This window comes from Chanodichthys erythropterus, chromosome 4 (genome assembly GCF_024489055.1).
Source record: "Chanodichthys erythropterus isolate Z2021 chromosome 4, ASM2448905v1, whole genome shotgun sequence".
NCBI classification, from domain to species: domain Eukaryota; kingdom Metazoa; phylum Chordata; class Actinopteri; order Cypriniformes; family Xenocyprididae; genus Chanodichthys; species Chanodichthys erythropterus.
This window is the reverse complement of record NC_090224.1, coordinates 7,940,476-7,956,107: the sequence shown is the minus strand read 5'-3', so window position 1 is coordinate 7,956,107 and position 15,632 is coordinate 7,940,476. Positions and strand designations below refer to the sequence as shown.

At 38.3% G+C, this 15,632-nt stretch overlaps 1 protein-coding gene across 6 annotated transcripts in view; it reads left to right on the top strand.

The window, feature by feature from the left end:
- sipa1l1 (signal-induced proliferation-associated 1 like 1) overlaps positions 1-15,632 on the top strand; it is a 78,457-nt gene that overhangs the window by 42,968 nt on the left and 19,857 nt on the right. For 5 of the 6 annotated variants that reach the window (XM_067383923.1, XM_067383925.1, XM_067383924.1 and 2 more), the window contains 6 exons: positions 5,390-7,099; positions 7,390-7,520; positions 8,285-8,473; positions 9,150-9,324; positions 10,218-10,321; positions 11,661-11,818. In XM_067383923.1, the coding sequence (XP_067240024.1) occupies positions 5,608-7,099; positions 7,390-7,520; positions 8,285-8,473; positions 9,150-9,324; positions 10,218-10,321; positions 11,661-11,818 (2,249 nt within the window). In that variant the 5' untranslated portion in view covers positions 5,390-5,607. Of the gene's footprint in view, positions 1-4,097; positions 4,135-5,389; positions 7,100-7,389; positions 7,521-8,284; positions 8,474-9,149; positions 9,325-10,217; positions 10,322-11,660; positions 11,819-15,632 lie in introns of all 6 variants that reach the window. The other variant, XM_067383922.1, reaches the window with a different exon arrangement.

The following is a 15,632-nucleotide window of genomic DNA, read 5'->3' as shown; positions in this document are numbered from 1 at the left end:
TTTCAAACTTTAGTTAGTGTGTAATGTTGTTGTTAGAGTATAAATAAAATCTGTAAAATTTTAAAGCTCAAAGTTCAATGCCAAGCGAGATATTTTATTTAACAGAAGTCACCTACATCGAACGGCCAGTTTGGACTACATCCCTCTACTTCCTTCTTTAATAACGTCACTAAAACAGTTTTTTGACTAACCTCCGCCCACAGGAATACACAAGAGTTGCGTTTGTAGAGTGTGTTTGTCGCCATGTCATCGAAACGCTGTTATTTTCAATCCCGCAGTCCAATCACCGGGTCTGATTCCGGCTCAAATTGATAGGGTGAAATTAAAGACATGTTTACAATAACACTGAGCGCATGCATCTCCACATTATGGTAAGAGGCGTGACCTTTCCGGGCAAGGAGCGCTAAGCTGCTGTCGAATCACAACACAGGAACCGCTGGCACAATCGGAACTCGTTACGTATTTCTGAAGGAGGGACTTCATAGAACAAGGAAGTCATCAGCCCGTTTTTTTTATGACAGTGGAAACAGCGGTATACAGGTAAGTAAATTATGTGAAAAATACTGTGTTTTTTTTACACGCGAAACATGAACACATGTTATATTGCACACTATAAACACAATCAAAGCTTCAAAAAACCACAAAAAACGGGACCTTTAATAAACATTATTATATTGAATCATTGTTATATTGATTATTTTGGTCTGTTGTAGTCAAGAGCTTTTTAGTTCCTGTGTGTCTGTGATAGTTTTTATGAAATAAAGTGGTGAAATGCTCAGGAGATGAACTGTAGAGCAGCTACACTCATTCACAGAGACGAGAACAAGCAGACTTCTTGTTTAAATAGCAGTCTTTTTCCAATTTGATATTCACAGACACTAGTCCATAATATTGTGATTTATTTAAGTGTACAGCACTACTTTTAATTTTTGCCATTCCTCGTTATACAGAAAATTCATTTTTTTATGACTAGACTTCGCTGTTCATTTGCGTTTTCTGCATCGCAGAAATCATAGGGCCCTACAGTTGTACTGGTTTTGCACTGGGCCTGCAATGAATAAGGAATGTGCTCTTTTCAAAGGTCCAAAAAAGTCTTCTCAGAAATACCCACTTCTCTGCAGTTTTGTTGAGCTTGTGTGGAGGATGTTGTTTTCCTAAAAGCGGTTGTCCTTTTGTCTGAAAGGCTGCAATTATATGAATTGTTCTTGTGTTCAACACTATTGTTTTTCTTCCTTGGTTTTACAGAAAGATTTCAGTAAGTTCAGCCCAGTACCACGTTTCCTCCAAGCCTGCAGACATTCTTTATTCCTTCCTTGTGGTTGGAAAGCCTGCCATTTTTTTATGACTTACAGCCATCACGTTTTTAGGACTTAATCCTTTGCTTTATCAATAAATCCTGATTTTTTTTTTTTTTTTGGCAAAATTTTTTAGAGTCGTTGTATAATGAGGAATCTTTTGAGAAAACACTTTATGCACTGTGAAAACTTTGAAGCTATAAACCTCCTTCCAAGCTGAAAAAGAGCATTTATGGAAACCAGCCTGCAAAATGTCTCGTCTTCAACTTATGACGTCACATGCATCAACACATTACCATTGACATTTACACGTCAAAGGGTTGGTTAACCCAAAAATTCTGCCATAAATTACTTGCCCTCATGTCGTTCCACACCTGTAAGACCTTTGTTCATCAACACTTTTGATGAAATCCAAGAGGTATATAACTCTTTAATAGACAGCAATATAATAAACACTTTCAAGGTCCAGAAAGGTACTAAAGACATTGTTAAAACGGTTGACGTGAATTCAGTGGTTCAACCTTAATTTTACGACAAGAATACTTTTTGTGCGCAAAATCAAGCAAAAATAACCACTTTATTCAACAATATCCTCTCTTCCCTGTCATTATCCTTATGCAGGTGATGCAGTAAGCACAGTGAAGGCTTCCGTGTTTATGTCTGAATGCCGGCTCAGTATTGGCCAAAGCTGATCACGTGAGCAGCACGACGCATGCGTGTGATGCTGACTCAGGAGCCGGCCAATAATGAGTTGGCATTCTGACATAAAACCTGGAGTAGCTGAATGTAAACAACGTTTGAGAATGACACAGAAGAGAATAAAAGTTTTTGTTGAATAAAATTTGTTTTGTTTTTGTGCGCACTTCATAAAATTTAAGGTTGAACCACTGCAGTCACGTCAGTTTATTTATTTTTTTAACAATGTCTTAAGTACCTTTCTGGACCTTGAAAGTGGTGATTATATTGCTTTCATCAAAAATAATTTGTGTTCCGAAAATGAACTTCATCGTCTTACGGGTGTGGAACGACATGAAGGTGAGTAATTAATGACAGTATTTTCATCTTTGAGTGAACTATCCCTTTAACGATTCCAATTGGTTTATCAGAAACTAGACCCATCCAGTCACAGTGAGGTAATGAGGAGAAAGCACTGTGGTCTCTTAATTTCGGTCTGGCTAACCATTTATGCACCACATTCCAGCATGGATTGTTATGAATCTGTCATGGTGATGCAGGCTTTCCAAAGAGGATGTTATTGAAGTATAGGGAGTTAAAACTATATTTGAGCTGACAGTAAACTCACAGCCTGTGTCTTAGTAGAGCCTTTCTTAAAGGCACAGCAGCAAAAAACAGATTAATTTGTCAGGGTCACAGAGAGGGTGAATTTTGTTTTCATACCGTTCCTTTTTTAATGTCAGTCTTTTTCTTTATTTAAGCTCTCTTTTTGTATAAAGGTTTGTAGCTCTGTGTGTATTTTAAAGCGGAACCTATTCCGCTATTTTATTCATTATTCATTCAGCCCACTTTTACACATGGTTGTTGTTCTCAATTGAACATTTGTTTTCACCCTGACAGGATGTTTTCTTCTGGTTCCCAGCTTAAGCTAATGCACCTGATTCAATTTGTCAAGTGCAAACCAATTAGTGTAGTAGTTATAGCTGGGGTGTTAGTTTAGGTTTGGGTTGAGAGGATACAAGTAGAGAATGACTTGGTGAACTGTAAATGTGACACAGAACATTTAATAATTACTATAGGTAGCAGATATTTATGTTAATAATATACTATACCGCTTAAAAGTTTGGGATCAGTAAAATATTTTTTATTTAATACTTTTATCCAAAAACATTTAAAAATCTTACCAATACCAAACTTTTAAATGGTATTGAAATGGAATGAAGTTATTATTAAGTATATTATATTATATTAAGTTGTGTGTAAAAGCTGTTATTTCCTGTTACTATCTCTTTCTTTATAGAAAGACTTATGCTATAAAAGGTCACATTTTGTCTGAGATTTGTTCTCAGAGTTAAAGTTCTCATTGCCATGTTAGTCATATCTGCCCTGCTCACGGTCTCTCTCGTGAAGCTCGTCACAGGTATCTGTCTCATTAACTGGCTACATGCGATCTGTCAGCCCGCGCTGCCCCCATCTGTCATATTCTGGGCTATAATTTGGCAGCTGTGTATGACTAAGCCTCAGAGTTCCTCTCAGCCTTGCAGAAGCACCTGTGCTGCAACCTCTGAAATTTATTACAGCAGCATTTCTGAGTGAGAGCAAACGGGAGAGGAAAAGCACTCTCTCAAAGAATGGAAATACCCATGACCTCATCTGCAGTCTGTGCAAGCATGTGTTGGGGTTAGTGTGCCGCCACACCCGGCTCTTCACACACCCCTTCCAGCCATCGGGAGGTCAGGACTCACCGGCAGGAAGATTATCTCATATTTTCATTAGCGCATATACATAGTCTAGCACTACAAATGTGATTCATAAACTCAAAATGTCAAGTGATTCAGTAGGATTTGTCTATTGTTCCAGTCTGCAACCTTATTTGGGAACAGATTTTTGTTTTTTTTGTTTTTTTCATATCGCTGTAATAATAATTCTTACTGCTGCCCTTATGCTACATGCTGTCATTACACACAGAACGTTTGGTCATTTGTTTTGCCCTTTTTGTAATGAGCATAATATTTTGCTTTCACATTCCAAGTGTTTTTTTCATCTGGTATTTTTTTAACTGTACGTTTATACTATGAATCTTTTACGCAATGTCTGCGTTGTAATGAAGCATTGCTCTGCTTCCAGGGTTGTTCTCCTGTGGTGCGTGCGGCAGATTATGTAGGTATGTGTAGTCATTGGGCTTCAGCTCTCTCATTAAGGTTAACCCAGCAGCACCGCTGCTCTGCACCACAACACACAGCAGATGGTTGCCAGGAAACCAAGGAAACTGACATTTCAGAGCTTCTCCTGTCATATGGGAACAATGTTCATCTGTAGTGCATTATAATTTAGGCAATGAAGCTTTATACGCAGTGCCACCTGCTGTATTCATATTTCACCAGTGTAACTATCAGTCGAGGTCTTATTTTGGGTTTAGTAAATGGTAATCTTAAAGCTTAAATGTTAAAACTCACTTTTTCGTGTTTTCCTAGATAGAACCACTCAAAAATGATGTAAGCTTTCAGTCGATTGTACAATTAGGTAACGGATAGTGTGAATTTTCATTTCATGGCACCTTGAGAGAGAGAAAAAAAAAAAAATTGTCTTCGTCTAACAATAGGTAAAATGAGCATCTACAGTTAAATTTCCATTATCAACCAATCAATACTACAGCGATTACCTGCAGCAATTTTATCTAGTGTTACCAGGATTGTACTTTCAGGCAAGTGGGAAATAATTTGTTCCACTTGAAGTTGTTGACTTGCTTCTGATCATCTCTGCTTACTGCTTCGTTGCATCATACTCAAAATCATCCTGCTGATATCTGGTCAGTCAATTTGGTTTGTGTTTGTAGCCATGCAGTGATTTGCCTCTCTGATGGTGGTGGCGGCATTGATTTGTTCATGTGGTGTAATCTGCCCTTTGGCACTGCCAAGTTTATGAACAGTGTTGCAGTTAAAGGCCTATCATACTGAACTCTGGCTGAAACTGCTGAAATCTGTTCATTAATTGGTGCCTTGTTTTATTCATCAAAAATAAAATAAAATAAACGCATAGCCAGAAAGATATATCTGAATTCAGAATGTTCAGAATGAACGTGCATACATTTTTCCTTATGAAAATTTTAGAATTTGCAAATGCATGTAAAATAACATCCTTGTTGTCTGACATAAAGCATAGCTCTAAAGTGTAACTCTCATGAGTTTTAAAAACACTCAAGAGTAAGGCACTTGATATTTTTGCCATTATTTTTGCCATAAGTATTGCCATTCTGTTTCATTATCGTGATGGCTGGGTGTGCTGTTTCTGGAGGTTGGCATCATAAAGGGCCCTTCTGGTTACCTCTGTCATTTTTTTTTTTAAACTTTATTTTAATTATCAAGATATCTGTTATGGTTGCTGGATACTTATACTGTCCCCATTTTTCTCTGTTTCAGTTCTGCATAAAGGGATGAGAGGAGGAAGGTTGGATCACGTAATGGTCGCCACACATGCCTGATTCGGGTTCACTTTAAAGTTCACTTTCATCCCGCTGTTATCTGTCCTCCATTCTCTGGCCTCTCCAGCTGAGTGGCTGCCCATGTTCCCTAAGCTTTGTTATTTTAGCTACACTGCGGGCATGCTCCAGTGCTGAGCTCCGCCACTTAGCCGTACCATGACCAGTCTAAAGCGTTCACAGACCGAACGGTCTGTGGGCGGCTCCGTTCCCGCCACAGATGAGTTTTATACTCGGCGTCTACGCTTGCCCAATGGTGGTGCTCCACCTCCTCGCAGCGAGAGCACGCACTTGACTGGCACGCCCGGAGTTCCCAAAATGGGCGTTCGAGCGCGGGTCGCCGACTGGCCCCCCAGGAAAGATGGCGGCAGTGGAGGAAGTGGAGGAGGGGGAGGAAATGGAGGTGGGGTGTGGCACATCACAGTGGAGACGGATTCCCCCTCCACCACCACAGGAAGTGCCCAGAGTAACTTATCAAGCAAGCTCGGCCACCTGATCAGCCCTCAGGACTCATCCATGCTGCGCAACATTCACAACACGCTGAAGAACAAGATGCATAGTAAAGGCAAAGACAATCGCTTCCTCTCACCCGATGGCTATCTCGGGTCACCCCGCAAGGGCATGCGTCGTATTCGGCAACGCAGCAACAGCGACATCACCATTAGTGAACTGGATGGTGATGGCAGTGAGGGCTGGTCTTTCTCAGGATGGACGCCCATGCATCGAGAGTATGGCAGTACCTCATCTATTGACAAGCACGGCGTGTCTGGTGAAAGCTTCTTCGATATGCTCAAAGGCTACCAGACGGAAGCTCCAGACCAACGCAGCCCTGCCCCTGAAAAGTTAAGCGAGTTACTTACAGTAGCCCATAAACAAACTGCCCTTGACTTGCCTGACGGACCTCTTGGTCCTCTTCGTGGCAGTCCCGCCAGTCGTCTGAAAGAAAGAGAAAAACACATGAAGAGGCGTTCAAAGTCGGAGACGGGTGGTGAGTCCATATTCCGCAAGTTGCGTAGCGTCAAAGCCGAAGGAGATTCATCACGTGCAGGTTCTGACGCAGAGGATGGAAAGTCTGATGATATGGGTCCCCCTCCCAAACCATGGGTCTGCCAGAAAGGTTTCGCGCACTTTGATATTCAGAGTATTCTGTTTGACCTGAATGAGGCTGTGCAGAGTCGGCAAAGTGCTGTTAAGCGGAAGAACACCACCACTGGTGCCTCTGCTGCAGCTGCGGCCTCTGCCTCCAACACTTCATCCCTTTCATCTACCCAAAGCGGAGCTTACAGCTCCCCTTGCGGCAGCCAGGAAGAGCTCAACATCAAGGATGGGCCTTCTCTTGACTCGGGTGATGACAAGAGCAACGATTTGGTTCTCAGCTGCCCGTGTTTCCGGAACGAAATTGGAGGTGAAGGAGAGAGGAACATCAGCCCTTCAAAGCAAGGTAGTATCGGCAGTGGCGCCTCCAGCTCTTCAAGAGATGAAGAAGGATCCCCTGAAAGAGCTCCCAACACACATTTCAGCAATGCAGGGGTGGCTGTTCTTGAATCCCCCAAGGATGGCAAAAGTCTCCACCACGATCGTGGAAAGAGCAACATAGTTGAACACGTGGACTTGGGTGCCTATTATTACCGAAAATACTTTTACTTGAGAGGTGAGTGTTTACTTTTTGTAGTAATACTACCCTTGATGAACTGGTAAGATTTCTCAATGGAGATACTCACACGAATTGGGGTTGAACTTGTGTATGGAGGACTAGGAGTGCCTCTCTACTTAATATAAAGAAATTAATATTAATATAATATAAATGTTATTGATATCCCACTTTTACATTTTCATGTGAGTTGGCAAATGAATAAAGAAAAATGATTTGTAAATGCTTTATAAAATGAATGTTTTATAAATGAATTAATCATTAATTGAAGCAATTATTAAAATCCTCAGAGCACTGGAACTACTTAGGTGTTGATGAGACACTGGGACCTGTAGCTGTCAGCATTCGTCGGGAAAAACTGGAGGATCACAAAGAGCACGGCCAGCAATACAACTACAGAATCATCTTCAGAACCAGCGAGGTGAGCGCTCATTCACACCACCAAATACAATTGGTATATATAGTTGTAGTATCTGAATCAAACATGCATCTTTGTGCCTGCACAGAGAGAGTTAATTCTAAGCAGTTAGCGGTGAGTGAGATCCAGGTCTGACGCCCACTGCTATCTTATATAACACGCTTAGAGGCGAGTTCTCTCTGTTAGTGCTCGGCATAGATCACTCTGTGCCCTGACTGGCTTGTCACCATACTGCTTCTCAATCACACACTGCTTTTGACAGCAGCTTAGATGAAGGTTAGACAATCTCTCTAATTATAAAAAAAGAAAAAAAAAAAGGCTCTTACATGTGACCTCTGCCTTTGGCATCATTTATAGAAACCGTTTATGATTCACATTCATTCTGATGGGCCTTAATAGCTTTGTGACTAAGGTGACGCATAGCCCAACATGGCAATCATTCCACTGCTATTTTGAGACTGGCAGGTGGGCAGACGTGGGTTAGCTTAGTATAAAACTTTTGTACCACTCATTATGGCACCTTTTCAGGTGTTTGAGATCTCTGAATCATAATGAGCAGTTACTAAAAGACAATAGTATGTTAGGTTCTGCAATACCAGGTACTAATTTTCTCAGAACATCTCTTATACCAATATTTAACACCCACCCATTGAGTCTCACCTGTAATTTACAAATGTATACAGATGGTGAATATATATTTCTAGACATATCTGAATCAATAATACAAAGACAATTCTGTGTCATATTTTTAACCTTTCTACCTGTAGTTAACAACCTTACGGGGCTCCATTTTGGAGGATGCTGTGCCCTCCACCTCCAAGCATGGCTTGGCTCGAGGGCTGCCTTTAAAGGAGGTGCTGGATTACCTCGTACCTGAGCTCAATGCTCACTGCCTCCGACTTGCTCTTAACACACCGAAGGTCACAGAGCAGCTGATGAAACTGGATGAGCAGGGGGTATTATGATCTTACATTCTGTTACAATTATCCAACGGTTAATCATTTATTTATTTTTATCATGATTTTGGTAATGGCTACAAAGTGAAGAATCTTATCCTTGCAGTTATCCTAAGAAGTGCACTCCACTGCACCAAAAAAAAAAAGATAATTATAAAAAATAATTGAAGTAATTATATGGTAAGTTGATTAATCTCATAGATTTTTCACTATATTGATTTCTTGCTACCATATTTGTTGTTTTTCATAATAAAATACAAAATATAATCTTTATGCATATTTAATATGTATGTACACATTTGTATTCATAAATAATATATTTGTATTTATGATTTATTTGCATCCTTTTCTGTCGTAAAACGATTCGAAATTAAAAGGTTCCTTTGTGAATAAACTATATTAAATTGAAATAAAATAAAAAAAAAATGTATGCAATAAAAACAAAATCAAATGTGTTTACCAGTTTTGTCTAAATTTTCAATAGACAGTTTCAGTTCGGACTGTTAGGCTTTACAGAGTTAAATGCTTTGTTGAACTATTGTGTTGTTATAAGTGCTTTTTTTTTTAATAAATTAATTGTACTTAATTAGCACATTCAATTGGCAGCCCAAAAAATTACTCCCGTTACTTTTGTTTTTCATGGGTTGACAGTCTTTCTTTGCTATCTCTTGTGCAGCTCAGCTTCCAGTTGAAAGTGGGAATCATGTACTGTCAGGCCGGCCAGAGCAGCGAGGAGGAGATGTACAATAATGAGGCAGCAGGTCCCGCCCTAGAAGAGTTCCTGCAGTTGCTGGGGGAAAGGGTGCGCCTTAAGGGTTTTTCCAAGTACCGTGCCCAACTGGACACTAAAAGTGAGTCTTATCATCTTGAAGGTTTGTTTAATCGACACTGAAGCCTGAAAGGAGTATTGTGTGATTAAAACTGCAAGTAGCTACAGGGCCAAAACGCCTAGTGAATCTCTGGTCTCCTGTCATGTCAGTCTAGTAGTTAGTTTATAGGGCTAGTTAATTAATTCTAACAGGATCACACTCAAATGAGCCTGCAGCTCATTCTAAATACAGAATGTCCCTCCGCTGTCAGCGGTTTATTGACAAACGGAGGTCGTGTTTAAATGGGAATAGATCTAAACTCTAACAATCACCTCCTGTTCTATGCTGTAGTTTGTCTTGATTTGAACCCCAGAGCCCATGTTTGAGACCCAGTCATGCGTGCCGTGCCTGGCACGCATGCTCCACCTCTCCCCTGTGACCATGAGGAATATTGTCTCTGATCACATGCATGCTTTTAATTCCATTTATCAGACTTGACATTTTACCCCTTATATTCCCTCCCTCCTCCCTGTAATGTGGTTGAGAAGGGGCAGTGGAGGTGTCAGAAAGCTTTGATCTCAGCTTGACGGATTAGAACGTGGTTTCACAATCAGGTGGAGTACAGAGATCAGGAAGGAGGGACTGAGGATAAGATGAGTTTGAACCCTTGTGTCTCTGTGGCTATGGTGCAGAGTGACAACTGCAGTATCCTGTTTGTGAACAATAGGAAAAAAAGGGTCCTATTGAAGAGTGGCAGCCATATGTTGCCCTAACAAGTCAAGGAGCATTAAATAAATGAGGGTGTATGATCAAAGGCTCTAGATTGAATGTTCCCTTCAGACAAAACGGAAATCCTTCTTTATTTAACAAAAGAAAGACAGGTGATCATATAAAAGCTGTATATGAAAGGCTAATGTGAGTGTTTTTTCTTCCAGCCGACTCTACTGGAACACATTCTTTGTACACAAATTTTAAAGACTATGAGATCATGTTCCACGTGTCTACAATGCTGCCCTACACGCCCAATAACAAACAGCAGGTAAGCTGTACAAAAAAGCATTGTTAATATAATTGAAACACCACAGTTTAAAAGTTTGGGGCCTGTGTGTGTGTGTGTGTGTGTGTATATGTATATGTATATGTGTATGTGTATATATATATATATATATATATATATATATATATATATATATATATATATATATATATATATATATATATATATATATATACTTATATATATATATACTTATATATATATATACTTATATATATATATACTTATATATATATATACTTATATATATATACTTATATATTTATACTTATAAATATATATATATATACTTATATATATATATATATACATACATATATATATATACATATATATATATATACATACTTATATATATATACATACTTATATATATATATATATATATATATATATATATATATATATATATATATATATATATATATATATATATATATATATATATATACTAATATATACAATACACACATACATGCATATATATATATATATATATTTATGCATGTATGTGTGTGTATATATATATGTATATATGTATATGTGTATATATGTATATGTGTATATGTGTATATGTGTATATGTGTATATGTGTATATGTATATATATGTATATATATGTGTGTATTGTATATATTATATATATATATATGCTTGTATGTGTGTATTGTATATATTATATATATATATATATATATGTGTATGTATGTGTGTATTGTATATTATATTATATATTATTACATTATTATACATATATATATATATATATATATATATATATATATATATATATATATATATATATATATATATATATATATATATATATATATATATATATATATATATTATAAAATAGTAATTAAAACTTATTATTGCATTAAAGTGATCAAAAGTGACAATTATAACGTTGCAAAAATATTATATTTCAAATAAATGCTGTTCTTTGGAAATTTGTTCATCAAATAATATTGAAAAAAGAAATGTTTCACAGTTTCTAAAAAATATTTAGCAGCACATTGATAATGATACATTTTTCTTGAGCACAAAATCAGCATATTAGAAGTATCATGTGACACTGAAGACTGGAGTAATGGCTGCTGAAAATTCAGCTTTGCCATCACGGGAGTAAATTACATTTTAAAATATATTCAAATATAGATATCAGTTAATTTTTAGTTGTAATTGTTTTTCACAATATTACTGTTTTTACTGTGTTTTTGATAAATGTAGCCTTTTGTGAGCAATAACAGACAAAAATCTTACCTTCCAGAAAACTTGAACGATGGTGTACACTTACCTATGTTGTTTGCACTTCATAGCTGCTAAGGAAAAGACACATCGGAAATGACATTGTCACAATCGTGTTTCAAGAGCCCGGAGCAAAGCCCTTTAGTCCCAAGAACATCCGCTCACACTTTCAGCATGTCTTTGTGGTTGTACGCGCACTCAACCCGTGCTCTGAAAATACCTGCTACAGGTGAGTCAATTGGCCCTTTTTTTTTAACTGCAAAAAAAAAATCATACAGATTAAATTCCAGCAGCTGTAGGCGAACGTGCCAAAATGGGGCATCACTTTTTTGTAGTTTTTAACCATGAATTTTTGGACAGATGCATTTGCATCACCACACTGTGATTTTCAGTATGTGGCAGCAATAGTGCTCAACACTGTATGATGCAGTGTAATCATTGTAGACTAGTGTAGTAATGAATCGGTCAAAAAAAATTGTACAAATCATTCTACAGAATCATTAACTGAATCAACCAGTTAGTTACTGAAATTACTGAATTAACATCTGACTCTCTTTCTGAACTGTAACTTGGGTTGACTCAATTGTGTTGAACAGTAAATCTATTGTTATTGTCTCGAGGATTTGATTAGACAAAAAAATCAGTGTAGTGCAGGATATGTAATCAATATTTTGGCCCTTTTTTCTGGAATAGAAAGACTGTACAATTTAAATGCATACATCTACTGAATTTTGTTAACTTTTAGTTGTCAAAGATAATAGAGATGGGCTTTCATGGCTGGTTGTTCACTTGAAGCCTAGTTGAAGTTGAAAGTTTTTTTTTTTTTTTTTGTAATAAAAACAAGAAGAATTTTTTATTTATTTAAATAAAACCATCGGCCAGTGAATTTAAAATCAGCTTTTCCCTCTCTTGTTGTATTGCCAGAATCTGCTCGAGTCAACATCTAATTATAACGGTGTTGTTTTTGGTTTTATTTTTGAAGAAATGGATTTTCTTCCTGCTCGCGGTGGGTTACGTTCTCGCTTGATGTCCTCTGGCCAGCTTATTATTCTTGTCGTACAGCACATTACCCAGGAGAGCGCTGCTCTTAACCACTTCAAATGAGCTAGGCCCGCTTAATTTCCTTCACGCCTACTGGGGGCTGTTTATCAGTAGGATTTGTTGATCATTGCATCGCTTGCAGTCCAACCTCGAAAGTGCTACTATGAGTCAAACAAAAGACAAAATGTGTGCTTATCTGAACCGAACGGGCAACAAATATGATGCTGATCATTGATATCTTCATTGTGACTTACTCCCTTAATCTTTCACTCGCATTCTCCCTCTCTCGCTTGCTCGGTTTCTGTTTTGCCTCATGAAACTAATAGAGGTTATAATTGCTGATGGGTCTCATTGTGTGTCGTCTTAATTATACCCAGTAGGGAGCCTCATCGCTGTTCAGCTCTGAAAGTACAGAATTTACAAAGGCTCGTCCTGACTGAGCCTCTCTGGAACAATAAGCTAAACGGAGCACATAACAAACGAGAGGGCTGCATGCACACCCTTGCCAACTGTCCTCTCCTGAGTGGGGCTTGATGAGGGCCTGCCGCTTAAACCCGACAACCCTGCTCCTCCTTCCCTGACAGACTCTTTCCCTCCCTTTCTCCTGTAGCCCCTTCAACCGCAAACTGAATTCTTCTTGTGAGCATTAACTTTTCCTCAGCGGTGGCCACTCTTGCTATATTAACCTGCTTGGACTGTTTAGACAGGAATTGGCATGGAAGTCAGGAAGTGGACCAGGTGGGTTCAACGGGTCTCGGGTTTTCATTTGTGATCGTGTAGCGAGGCTGTTTATTTGTGTAAAGGTAAAACACGGGTATGAAGGGTGATTAAAGGTGTTTATGAAGAGAGTTAATGATTTATATGCCCTCCTGCTGATTTATTGGCTGCTGTCGGGTGTACTGAAGTGGTTAACACTGTTCACTTTGATATTGGCAGACAACCTCTCAGCCACCAGTGAAATGTTAAGGTAGATGGGAATATTGTACAAAGCAGAAAGCTGTTACACTGCTTTTTTTTTTTCCAGACAGTCTGTACAGAAGTGTTTCCTGCATCCCTATTCCATTGACGCAGGGTCTACAGTGACACAGCAAAATTCATTGTTGTGACTGTGCAGTCTAAATCATGTATAATGGAATCTGCAGACTTTTGCATTTTTCCCTTAAAATATTGTATATTGTAAATAACGTATGGTAGTTTCCACACAAATTATTCTTGAGCACCAAATCAGAATATGAGACTGATTTCTGAAGGATCATGTGACACTGAAGACTGGAGTAATGGTAAACCTTCAAATGGTAGTGTAGCTACAGAAGGTATTTTACGTAAAGAAATGATCAAATATGTCACAATGAATTTTCTTGAATGTCATACTGGAAATTAGTGTGTCAGCAAGAGTTCATCCTTTTAATAAGTTTACAGTTTGTGAGAACTCTGCTCTGTGTATGTGATACTTGTACACCTGTGTGTTTCTGAGTGGGTCAGGGTTTATTTGCTTGTGTGGAGGTTCTATGGTTCCTTGCTGTGGGCAGTGGATGCTCCACCAACCCACACACTGTGTATTTATACTTTAGATATGTAATCCAGTTTGCCTCTCCACCTAAGCCAAGGGGGTCGGCTGCAACAATGAAGTCAGCCCGCTTGCTGTTAGTCACTGAATAACTGCTCGATGCCCAGAAGTGGATTATGTTTGGGTGGAATGTGCACTGTGTTATTCTGGCTTTTGAAAAATGATGATGACTGTTATTGTCCAAACTCTCATACAGAGTTTGGTTTTTGTATGCCATTGGTGAAGCACAATTGTGGGTGTTTGGACTGCTTAGTGCTTAAACAGAAAACAATGTAATGAAGAGAGATTTAAAATAATGGAGCATTGCCAAATGTACATTTAAGTTTTACTACTGTGGTACTGTGGTAAGTTTTTTGGATATGGTTATAACATAGTTTTTGGAGCTGCACCATGGTAATACCATCCTGTTCTTTTAAAATTTGTTGGAGTATCATGTTTAAAAACAGATGAGATGTGAAGATGTGTTTCAAACGATACCAAGTTTGACGGTGGGTTTTTTCAATTGTAGGAAACACATATCCCATTAACACTTGCAGCAGTTTAGCGCTTCCATTCACTAACAGCTCTTAACATCTCCACTTATCGCTTGGCAATAATGTATGTATAAACACAAAACACTGAGTTGTCTATTAAAGGAGAGAGATTTAAAATAAGCAGTTAGAGAAATGTACCATGTTTTTGTGGGATGTTCCATAGCAATACCATGCTATTCTTTTGAAGTACCTGGGAGTATCAAGTAAATACCAATATATATGAATATGATGACCGTTAATTACCATGATGTGCATAAAATATCTGTGTAATTGGGAACAAGGGTGATAACTCGTGGCTCACTTCTTGTGGGCATCAAACCAGCAACCATCTGATTTCCAGCCTTAGTCTTAATCAAGTCTGTGTTATTTGTCCCTGCAGGCAAAGAAAGGAAAACAATATGACTGAATTAGATATCAACAAGTTATTCATCTCAGTCAATACTTCAGCAAGCTGCTGGTACTGCAGGAGAGAAGTTTATGTTGTGATGAATTTGCAAGTTCATTTTTCTACCACACACATACAGGTTTCCCCTTTAGTGTTTTTACAGATCAGGCCCACGCACAGACATCAGAATTTTATTTGGCCCCTCTCTTTCTCTCGCCAACGATTCTAACTTCTGGCCGCCACTTTTCTTTGTTTTCCTCCTTCAATATCAGTGTAAAAACAGGCTAGTGTCTCTCTTTAGTCCAGCCTCATTACTGCTATGGCTGGCTAGTTGCGTGCGAGTTCCAAGCATTCCAGACAGAACAGGAAGCTTTAGATGTCTATTCCAGAGGCTTAACAAAAGGAAAATAGTGGGGGAGAGATGAAGCATCAAGGTAGAGAAGAAAGGTTTGAAGATTTTCAGAAATGAATTGATTTCATAAGGTTCTTCTGTAGCATACGAGGGGTCTGTCCAAAG